The sequence below is a fragment of the Colletotrichum higginsianum genome, chromosome 5 (genome assembly GCF_001672515.1).
Source record: "Colletotrichum higginsianum IMI 349063 chromosome 5, whole genome shotgun sequence".
Classification (NCBI taxonomy): domain Eukaryota; kingdom Fungi; phylum Ascomycota; class Sordariomycetes; order Glomerellales; family Glomerellaceae; genus Colletotrichum; species Colletotrichum higginsianum.
The window spans coordinates 1,844,775-1,856,434 of record NC_030958.1 but is presented as its reverse complement, the minus strand read 5'-3'; the positions used below and the strand labels follow the sequence as shown (position 1 = coordinate 1,856,434).

The window sequence follows — 11,660 nt, the reverse complement described above, 5'->3', positions numbered from 1 at the left end:
CTTGACAGTCGCTTCTTGCTCCGGGTAGACAGAGACGCGTACTCAGTTGTGAGGTTGCTGTTTGTTGCCTGAAATCTCTGTTTCCTCTGTGTTACTCACTGTCTGCTACTGCACCTTTCGAAACTTGCTGATATGTGATGCAGACTTTCTTTCCCATTTAGAGGATTCGTATCCAGAGTCCACAGTTGTGCGCCGTTTATACCTGGATGTATGTATATCCTACCAAGGTACAGAGTATCCATAGTCACAACAAACTTGGGACTGTAATCCCCTCCACCAGAGCATCTTTGACGCCAGCTCGGGCTTTTGGCCTGGACTTCGGTGCAACAACATGGACCTCCACATGACAACCTCAGCGCACAGCACACAGCAAGCACACAGCCCGCTTCTCTCTCTCGAGTCTTCATCTCTGCATCGTGGGAGTGCACTGTCACAGACAAGCCACAACATGGAATGCTTCTCGACCCAAGCACGGGAGAAGTACACGATGCGATGTGATGTCACAGCAGCGGCCGCCACAGACGATATACTCAGAGCGCATACAGGCGCGTCATTTCTGCAGAATAAGTAGCTACCGCCGCCGTCTCCTTGACACAACATTGCCACTAGCTTCCATCATGATGCATACCGATCGATGCTCGCCTCGTCCTTGCGGGTGCTGGCTGGGCTTGGAATGTTTCTTGACTCGCCATGGTATAGGTGAAAGCCACCGCAACACGACATCAAACCAAAACATTGCAACCCTTCTTCACGTCCACAGACGCACATTCTCTGCCCTGGCCCCAACCAAGCGGTTCATGACCAGGTGAGGTGGACACAGGCACCTACCGCCCTGGCTGGTCCGCTCGGGTGCGCTTCCTGTGCTTGGGAGTGAAGGTGCAGGTTCGAGTTGACCCTTTTGCTTTTACAGACGTCAATCCGCGCGTACATACCCGCCCGCCTTGACCTGCCTTGCTTTCCATGAGGCTACTTGGCGAGGCTGGCCGGTACACAGGCAGGACATAGTGTCTGTCTTGAGTAGGCTGCATGCTGTGAGTGAATCCGAATCAGGTCCTCCTCTCCCTCGAACAACCCCGATGGCTCGCAACTGTGGCAATGGGGAGTCTGACCTATCGACAGGTGGCTAGCCCTGTGCGGCCTGTTGGTCTTCAACCCGAACGAGAGGCCACCGGCTCTTCCCCAATAACGTCCAATCTTTTTCCGCAGTCACTTCATCCCGCATGACTCTCCTTCTCTCCCTCCATCGCGCGCGCGCTCTCTCTCGGGCTGGAAACTTTTAGAGTATACTGATCGTCTGCCGCGCGCGACCCTGCGGAGGCTGATGTACAGAGTTTGTTCGGTATGGCCGAGGGTAGTTGGATTCTCATCTCGTCTCCAAACCTTCCGGAAAACCAGGTTTCTTTCACACACCCCTCGTCTCAAAAACGCAATGTCATTTTCTTTCGGGTGTCCGGTCAGGATGTCTTCGCCGAAATGCCCATCGAGGTAAGACACGATCATAGCTCCGGACTTTTTAAACACGCTCGTGGTGCCTGCCAAGAGTACACCAAGCGGCTACTGCGTAGGACGGCGTTTCCACCCTATCTGCGCCTCACCGACACACTGACGCTGCGGCCTTGGCCTTCGATCCTGCTGTCTGGGTCGGCAGACGCAGAACATGCAGACAGACATCTGCGGCCTGGATTGTCGCCATGTGCAGCTCGTCAGCCTGCAGCCTGCAGGTTGACTTACATGTCGGCCGCGACATCTTCAACGTTGAAAACTCAACTGTCTATTCCTCTTTTCATCCTCGTCATCCAAGGCATACCCATGTTTCGAGCCACAGTATCCGAACCGACGCGGAACCAAAGTCCCAAGACGCGATTTTCTATCCCTTCACGGCTAGTACGAACTAAGCACCTAGGCAGCTTCAAGGCCCTTCTCCTCCCCCAACCCATAGAGGAGAGGCCCGTTCTCGCGCAGTCCCAATTGACACCTCCGGGCCCCACCACCGGGCTGGGTGGGTCCTCTCTTCAGGTTGCCCGCCCGATATGGCAATTGCAGTCCGGCTGAGGCAGGGCTTGCCCGAATCAACGCACGATTTGACATGGGCGGTTCACTTCGACCTGACAGCCGACGACCACCCGGCCAAACCTACCTGAAGGCTGTGCTCGTTCGACACGGAAAGCTTTCCACACGCAGCAGAGTTGTGCTAACCATGTGTTCCCGGACTGCCACACTCTCTACAGGGTCCATACCTTGATCCATCCACCATGGCATCGACCAAGTCTTGGGCCTACCGTCGTCCCTGCAGAGAACCTGTAGGTCTTGATGACCCAGCCACCTGCGCGATGACACAAGGTTTCAAGAGCGGCCCTAGGAGAGCCTCTTTGCGGAGACCTCAGCCAGACTGACACGCCGCTGGCCAAGTCGGCCGCAGCAGAGATATAACAACGACCCTTGAGCCCTCCCATCTCTCCCCAAAGATTCGGGTGACTTCAGCACAATCCCAACTCGCAGACGCTTCTCTAATCTTTCCCCTTCGACACCCGTTAACTGCAATAATGGCCCCCACCATGGCAACATCGACTTACACGACCAGCCACAGACCTCCCTTCCCCCTGCAGCTCTCCCCGCGGGCTCTGAGGTCACCCATGGCATTCGGCCAGTCCGAGATCTTGTCCCCGCGGGCTCTGGCCAAGCAGGAGAAGGACCTTTGCCTCCCGGCGCAAGAGTCAATATACATCCACAGACCCGACCAAGACTTTTGGACTGTTCGTTGTGCCGAAATCCTCGACGGTCTGATGCAAGCTGCCGGCTCTTACACGCCGGCCCAACGAGCCGCACACATCCGTCTTCTGACCGAGATCATCGTCCCCGCCATGGGCCCTCATCCGTCTGCTGCCCCGACAAAACCCTTGTTGACCGCCGACGGCTCTCCCTTTGAGCCTTCTTGGAACATCACCGATTCGGGCTCCTCGTCCATCCGCTTCTCCTTCGAGCCGATGGGCCGCCATGGCGGTTCTGAATCGGACCCCTTCGCGCAAAAGATCGTTCCTGCCATCCTCCCGGCCCTGCGCATGGTCGCTCACGGGGCCGACACACGGTGGTTTGAACAATTCATGTCTGCTCTCTTCCTGACAGAATCCGAGACAAAGGCCGCGCTCGCCAAACTCCCCAAGGGAACCCGCGCGCCGACCTCGTTCCTGGCGTTCGATCTCGACGGAGACAAGGCTGTCTTCAAGGCATATTTCTTCCCTATCCTCAAGCATATCGCCACGGGCGAATCGCCAGAAAACATCACCTTTAACGCCATCCGCTCCCTGTCCCCAGGCGGCGCCGACCTCGCCCGCTCCGCCAACGCCACGGAAGCGTATTTCAGAAATGCACCCTTCTCAATCCCCGTCGAGATGATTGCTCTGGACTGCATCGATCCGGCCGCGGGCGCCCGCGCCAAGCTCTACGCCCGCACACGCTCAAACGCCTTCAACGTCGTGCGCGATGTCATGACGCTCGGCGGCCAGATCCACGACGAGACGACTTTGGAGGGCCTCGACATCCTCCGCAGCATCTGGCACCTGTTGCACAACGAGCCGGAGCCCTACGGCGACGACTTTGACAAGCAGCCCAAGCTGCTGCAAACCCTCCACAAGGGCATCTGCTACGGCTTCGAGCTCAAGCCCGGCGCCGAGTGGCCCGAGGTCAAGGCATACGTGCCGCTGTGGCAGTATGCTGGTAGCGACGCCGTCATCTCATCGAACCTGGCCAAGGCATTCCGCTCGAGAGGCTGGCCCGTGGCCGAGACGTATGAGGACGCGATGCCTTGCTGTTTGTAAGTAACATATCTGTGTTGCCCTTTGTTTTTGTTTAGGAACGATCCCGAAACTGACTGTCCAATTTGAACTAGCCCCCGTTCCAACCTGGGAAAGACCACGGGGACGCACTCATACATCTCCTTCGCCTTCTCCAAACAGAAGGGCGCCTACCTGACGATCTACTACTCCATCAGACCACAGGACTCGTTGATGGCTTTCTGAAGAGGAGAACGGGCCAGAGGTCGTGTGTGGCGCGTTGGGGGGTTCGGCATTTCCAGCATCCGATGCTTTCGATTCTCTGCATATGGGGTGTTTGCGCTCTCTGCCAAGAGTAATGATATCTTTTCGCATCGCTCCTTGATGTATATATTCATGTGTGTGTGAGTGCTTTCCCTAAATCGAATGAGCCGGACCGATGTGCAATCCACGACGGGAGCATTTTGCAAAGAAAAAAAACAAATCAAAGATTGATAACCCCGGTCTTTTCTCCATCTTACAATAGATGGACAAACGTTTTACGCCTAGCGCGGCCCGTCGTTGAACCTGCATCCTGTCAGCCAGACAGACATCAGACCGGCGCGAAGGATCGTGAGGGAGCTGTGCACGAATCTTACGGGGTGAGGAGGCGCATCCCGTCCGCCCTCCCCTCCCCTCCCCCGCTTCCGTTTCCCTCTTGTGAAAAGGAAACCCCCCCCTCGTCCCATGTTGCCTAACGGCGTCATCACTGTACAATGACCGAACCCGACGTTCCATAACTAGAGAGAACCTCTTTTTCTTTTTTCCCCCCTTTCCTTCCGGAGGCTGTTTCACTTGCGGAGAGGGGCCACGAGATGAGAGTCGGCATGACCGCAAGAGGACGGGTCAACGTCCTGGAGGCATGGCCCCCCAGCATGGGTACCACTCCAAGATAAAAACATATGACTTCTTGTTTAGCCTTCTACTAACTAGCCTTGAAAATAAAATAATCCATTAGAAGGTGCCAGTTAGGAAGATTAAGTAAATAGCCTCAAAAGTATAACACTTATCTGTAATAAACACAGTAGCAAGTAGTTATGGACCCACCTCCATTCGCTTCACCATCACGTGTTGGATACGATAAAGGGTCTCGACAGTCACTTAGCATCACGGCTTGTTTTTGCAGTGCCAAATCGTTGGAATTCGATTCAAGGAATGTGAGCATTTGGTGCCTATGGATACAACTATCGAGTCCCAACTGCTGCCGTTCTTACGTCTTTGTGGTCCTCGCGTAGTCTCGATAGAAAAACTAGTCCCTCAGGTGGGAAGAGAGAGAGTGTTACGTGTCGCTGGCGTTTGATCAGACATGACCCAGCCAGCACACGTTCCGTAAGTCTCCAAACGTAGCGTGTCAAAACATCAAAACGTGACGTGTCGACGAGTGCTAAAGAAAAAGAAATAAATCCCTTCTGATTTGCCAATCCCACCCAATGAACATCAAAACGCCGCCTATTTATGAGTTGTGTAGTTTCCACTCTTGTCCAATCTGTGTTTTGTGTTTTGTTATAGGGTGTTTTGAATTTCTTGGTGTTGTCCAGGGCGTGACCAGAGGTGATAAAAAAAGCAGAAAAACAAGGTGAAAGGAAAAGTGGTATCATCAGGTCAGTATCGCGCTTAAGAGGTTTTTTTTGTTCTCTCCATCTTCTTTTTCTTGCAATTTTCAACATTGGACTCGGTTCCCCTAGACCTGAGCGGTCTCGGTCTTGGGAGTCTCCTCCTCGTCGTCCTTGTAAGGGGGCAGGGACTCTGTCTCGGCCATGAGCTCAGACTTCTCCTCTACGGCACCAGACTCGCGATGAGCAGACTTGCGTGCACGGCGACGGCAGTGACGGCGGGAGAATGGGGGCTGGCGGCGGACGAAGACGCGCCAGAGGCAGACGACAAAGGTGCCGACCATCATGCCAATGCTGATAAGCCATGTCAGTGGAGCTCGGAACGGGAAGAAGGGGGGGTAAGGTGACCCGGGGGCGGATCAGGGGAGCGAAATACTTACATGCTAACACTGACGCCAGCAACGATGCCGATGAGAACGGGGAGCAGGATATGGGATGCAATGTTCTTGGCCAGCTGACCCCAGGTGTGGTGGTGGTGTCTAATCTGGCCGTTGTGGTGGCCATGACGATGTTGACCGCGCATGCCCCCACGGTTCTTGCGGCCTCCGCAGTGCTTCATACGGTGCACCTTGTTCAGGATGGCGGCACGCCATCTACAGTAGAAGGTGGTGCAGTCCTCGGCGGGCGCCTCGACGTGCTCCTCCTCACGGTGGGATGGGACCGAGGTTTCGGTCTGCTCGACGTTGGCGATCATGAGGTTGCCGGTGGGGGACTTAATGAGCTTGACATTGACGTTGGGGACATCGCTGACGAAGCTGTTTCCGACCTCGATGATCTGGAGGTCAATCTCGACGAGCTCAAGCTGCTGCTCGGCGTCCTTGGCAACGGGGCGAACACCTAGGCTGTAGCCCAGCTGGGGAGTGTTCGGGTCGGCGATGCGAGGGTGCTTCATGGCGGCCTCGGTGAAGTCGGGGATCTGAGGGGCGCGGAGGGCCTTGTACCACGAGGCGGGCTTAGGGTAGAGTTCAAAGTCGTTGACGAGGAGGTGGTCGACGCCGGAAGTGTCGGTGTCGATGGAGAAGGTCAGCTCGAGGTGGTTGTCGATGTTGGCCATTGTGTGAGAGCGGCCGTCATGGTGCCGCATGGTCAAAGGACATCCGGGACAGTCAACCTTGACGCGGTGGCTCGCGAGGCCCATTTCAGAGGACGGCTGCTCAAAGGGAAGGGAGTTGACGATATCGGTATCGGCGTCGGAAATTTCGGGAACGATGACGAAGGCTTGCGTGGCCGTAATCGCCAGGCCGGCGGCGGCGAGTGATTTCAGCAACATCTTGTCGGCGTGTCTGGGAGTCAGTCTTGATAGGTGATTCGAATAGGGCCGAGTCTCGATTGTATCGATGTCGTGGTGGTCTCTTCGCTGAAGATTTGTGATTTGTGTGTAGGGACGGAAAGTAGGATCGAAGATGCTCGTTGGGAGAGAAGGGAAGGTTAAGTTTCAAGGCCGAGTGGGAGGAGAACACATGAGTGCCATGTACGTGTGCGTGTGCGTTCAAAGGTACCTAGGTGGAGCATTAAGGGGACCAGCACTGGCACTACTAGCGTGCCCCAACGCAGGGCAGTTACGCAGTCAAGCAGCGCCTTCCGAGCCTTTACCCAGCAAAAGGATGGATCCCAGGTGCTGCAAGTGGCGTCAGCCTGTGGGAGGCGATGGGGGCACCGGGACCTGGGGGGGGGACTCTTCGGACACGCTAGGTAGGTAGGGACAGATGGAGGGGCGGCCGGGACACAGGGCAGGCAGGTGACTGGCTTGTTCCCATCAGCTCGGCTTTGGCGGGCAATTGCTTGGCCCGGCTCGTTGCGAGTGACTTGCTCGGAACCTGCGGAGAGGGATGGGGAAGCCTTGAGCAAACAGCGGGGACGTAGTGCCTCAGGCACAAAAGGGCATCGCAGGCGCGTGTCTTCCAGCCCGATTATGTCACGATCGTCCCCCCCATCCCACCACTCACCGACGGTCCCTGCCTCGCCGAAGCACAGAAGCACCGAGAATGAACGGCCAAGGGTGGAATCGACGAGTCTCCCGCATTCCCTAGCAGCAGCCAGCCTGCTGGTTCAGGCTTGAATCCCCTCGCATCATGTCACCTCGTCGTCCACTCACCTTTTGGCCCCTCTGTTGTCCAGTCTCCACCCTTCCCCTTGCTCTTCCACTTTCCGCCCTCTCCGTCGGGGCCACTCTTTCATGCCGCGACGGGCTGAACGGCAAACCTCCCAAGACTCCCTCTCTGCCTCCGCGTCCCCTCAACCTCTTGAATACTCGTATTATGGCATGGCATGGCATGGTATGGCAGGAGCCGCTGTGTCCGCGTAAAACCCCAATTGCAAAATGCCGCCCGCTCCTTTGCTTTGTGCCCACATCTTACTCCTCTAGTGGCCTTCCCTGCGATACAAACTCAAGGCGAGTGTGAACTCAAAGCGTATGTCAGCACATCAATGCTCGATGCCCAACACTCTCCATCCCTCGAACAGCCCAGCACGAGCATTTTCAGCCCGGAGGCCATGACGTCTGCGGCTTGTGCTCGAGTCAACCCGCTCCAGTCACACTCGAGACCCGAAAGGCAGAGACCAGAAGAAAAAAGTCAAAGATTGGTGGTGACCATTGACCTGGATGAATAGGCGAATGGGTGTGGCTGGCTGGCTGGCTGCGCGATTGAGACGAGAAAAGACTGATGAGGCGACCTGAGCCATTACTGGGCATGCTGGGCTCGTGATTCATCGTCTACCCAGCCACGGCCCACGCAAGGGGTTCCGTCTGGTCTGAAACCTCGTCGCCGTATCATCGTGATGTGGAAACTACCAAAGCCCACCACGACTCCCCCCTTCCTCCGGAGGCTGGCCAGACAGTCAGACTCATTGTCGAGCTGTGTCGTCCTGAAATGTGGATTCTGTTGGAGATGGAGGATGCCCCTCGGATCCAAGAATCTGGACCGTAGCATTCCCGTCTTTCCGCGACGGCCCAGACGAGAAGGTCTGGACTTTGCGCCGTGGGGGCACCCGCACACCAGTATCCGCACACAACAACGAATGTCCAGACCAAGGTCCGGGTCCCGTGCACACTCGGTGAAGGCCGGTGAGATCACGTGAGATCAACGTCGCCCTCCGAAAGGAGTGTCAGTGCTGCAACAGTATAGTAAGTAACAACTCGAAGATCAGTCAACAGTTGTGTGAATAAATTAGTCGACCCGACAACTCATGGACTGTGACTGGGAAATGACCCTTGAAGGCGGTCTCGCTCTTCGTCTCAGAACTTCAAGTTTCCTCTCGAATAGTCCAAATCGCTGAAGTCTTCCGTTAGAGATGTCGTCTAAGCATCAATTCTCTTGGCGATGTGATCAGCCATCATTCACAAGCAACGCTTTGTGAGCTCCCGGCGTGCCCAAGTGAATCTACCGTCTTGACGTTTAACCCCGTTGCGGTGGGTTCAGCGCCAGCCCATTTGTTTCTGCTGGTGATGTTCCAAGGCAGGATCGGGGATGACGATAGAGTTGTGCAAGACCTCATGCGCAGCGTCAGTTATGGACTGTATTATCTGGAACGCGAATGGAAAGCATTTGATACTTTCCTGCGGTTGAAAACTTCCGTGACGTGTCGAAGGCTGATGTAATGACGGACGACCCGAGGTGGACTCAGTTCAGCAGCTAAACATTACATGTGATGCAATTCATGCTCCTGACGATGCAACTTTGAGCGTTCTGAACAATAAATATTTAACAACCCGTACCCCAACGGACAAAACTCCCTTCATTCGACTATAAGATATACTATAGGATAGGAGCGCTGTTGTTTCGGCGTCGTATTGCATCCGGACCGGGTGTCGGCTTTGGACGCTACCTAGACGAAACCGAGACAGGCATAAGATCAAAAGGGAAGCAATTTAGGAAATCCTGTGAGAGCGACGACACCCAGTGTCGAGAAACATAGTATTTCCATTAACAAGGCTGCCTTTATCTCCTTGTAGGTGCCTGGCTCGCCCTCGACTTGGTATGACTGACGCCGGTCTCGCTCGCGAAACTGGACCTCTGTCCATTAAAGGCCGCCTGGAGCGCTACCGGCGAAGCTAACAGGATGTGATCCGCATGAACAAGTTGTTTGATGATGATTGTAAGGTGTACTTCCGTGCCAACTCGTGACTTGATGCCTGTGTTGTATGGGAACAAGAAGCTGTCGATACAGGAAGCAGCCGCCCAAAAGGAGAAAATCCTGGACTGTTTGAACTTAACCTCCAAAACGTTCCAGGCGATGAATTCGAGATGTGACGCTTAAACTCCTGCAGGCTAGTCTTGGAGTTGTAGCACTGCGGAAGCCAACATCATGATGGACGATGGACGATGGTGATGGCCTTGACCACTAACACCCCGACAGGTCTAAAAAATGTCCAAAAAGAAGTCTAGCAAATAAGCCGACTGCCCAGAAGCTGTGATATGGCAATGAGCAGGCACGTTGCTTCTCTGGCTGTTCTCGCAGATCGTACAATACGTCGACGTCGGGACAACAACCCAGGTGGAGAGACACAACCAGAACAGCCGAATGGCAGACGGGGGTTTTCCGATGGTCCAGACATGACAAAGGCCAACGTCGTCTTCGTTGAGAGACGAGCCGGGTCACCGCGCGAGGTGCACCGAACCGCCACCCGAGCTTGACAACCACGTTGGCATTGCTCACGCCCAGCGTGGACCCGGGACAGCAAGCATACGGTTCCTTGTCGCAAGATGATCAGGTCTGAAGACCCATGTGGAGAGCCATCCTGCATAGAAGTGAAATTTCCGAGCAATATCACTTTTGAGTTTTGTCCCCTGCCAAGAGATGACCTTTCCCAATTGTAAACTGTGTCAGGTTATTCGACCAGCATAAAATTGGTTTGCGCTGTAAAAAACAAGTGATCGGTAACGTGATCCTGTCGTGTTCTCTCCCCTAATTGAAAAGAAAATAGACCATCATGTGGCATGGGCAGAAGCATGATCCCCAAGACGACTGCCCGCTTCGAAGCACTCAATCTATGGTTTCACCCGGCAGATTAGGTTCACGGTGCAGCATCCGGAAATGACGACTTTGGGTGATCGACACCTCGTTGGAATGCCCGCTGAGCTTGGAGACGACATTCAGGGACCGGCTAGTGGAGTACTTGATATCCACACATTCGGGAACCGGGACAGATGTACGTCTCTAATTTGCTCGTTCAACAGTTCGGCCACATAAGAATGCGGAAGCAGCAAACAAAGCAAGGATATGATACGTCTGCAATCACCGAAGGAAAGGAAGCGCACGATACCTCCACCCAGGCGGCTAGTCGGCGCCCTGGGGCTGGAGAGTTTGGCGTTAATAACCGCCGATAGAGGCTGGTGCGATGCCGACAACACACACCCTCGGCGGCCCGCGAATGAACCATTGGAGGGCTGGTAGGACTTGATACCGAACAGTGACTTGGCGAGAGACTGCAGTTCGTCTCTGAACGCTTCCCCGAAGAATGACGACGTGCTTGCTGTGAGATAGACACAGCCGAGAATCAGATCCAAATCAGAGAACGGGTCGCTTGGGCTACGGGCTGCGGGTTGCTTCCATCGCAAGGCGGCGGCTCCGTCGGCGCCTTGTTTCGTTTCGTCCCAACACCCCACGTGTGGAGAGGTACGGCAATTGAAATTCAAATCGTGCAGAAATGTGGGCAGCGGTAGCGCTCATTCAATTGTTTTTTCATTTTTTGTTTTAAAAATGTGCGTTTCTCCGAAGTGTGTAAACCACATGCCGATGGCTGCATCTGCATCTGCATTTGCATCTGCCTCGATAGCTGATGTGAGGTCAGGCCGCAAGGGGAAGACTTGTCTATACAATGCCGGGGATCGGATGAGCAGCAGCAGTGCCCTGCCGGCTGCTGTCCCGCGTCGATCATTCACCATGTGACCACATTTGTTGTGGCAACCTGGCAGGTTCGAATACGGAAGCCCCGCCGCATACCTGTATGTTGAACAAGAGGGATAATGGCAACGTGTGTTGGATACTCATCGATATACCCTGTTAGGAAGGAAGAAGGAGCTCCACGTGACAAAGTATATTCTGGTACGAGCCGATGCACCCAATTGTGACGGATAAAAAGATGAGGAAGGGGCTGACCCTGAGCCCTGTCCCATGTCTGCAGCATGCATGCGGCAGCTGAAACTCGTCTATAACTCGAAAGTCGAACCGCGGCCTGTAGAGTACAATAAAAGACAAACTGGTCGGTGGACGGCGCTGCATGGCCTGCCGACTTGTT

The 11,660-nt window shown here is 54.9% G+C and overlaps 2 protein-coding genes across 2 annotated transcripts; one reads left to right on the top strand and one right to left on the bottom strand.

Moving 5' to 3' along the window:
* Positions 1–2,543: 2,543 nt before the first annotated feature.
* On the top strand, positions 2,544–4,016 carry CH63R_07491 (Aromatic prenyltransferase; the record flags this gene model as incomplete). The annotated part of the gene is made up of 2 exons (XM_018302466.1): positions 2,544–3,811; positions 3,887–4,016. The coding sequence occupies 2 exons, from the start codon at positions 2,544–2,546 to the stop codon at positions 4,014–4,016; spliced, it is 1,398 nt and encodes a 465-aa protein (XP_018157244.1).
* A 1,474-nt stretch (positions 4,017–5,490) lies between these two features.
* Positions 5,491–6,692, bottom strand: CH63R_07490 (uncharacterized protein; the record flags this gene model as incomplete). The annotated part of the gene is made up of 2 exons (XM_018302465.1): positions 5,491–5,716; positions 5,803–6,692. The coding sequence occupies 2 exons, from the start codon at positions 6,690–6,692 to the stop codon at positions 5,491–5,493; spliced, it is 1,116 nt and encodes a 371-aa protein (XP_018157243.1).
* Between the last annotated feature and the right edge of the window lie 4,968 nt (positions 6,693–11,660).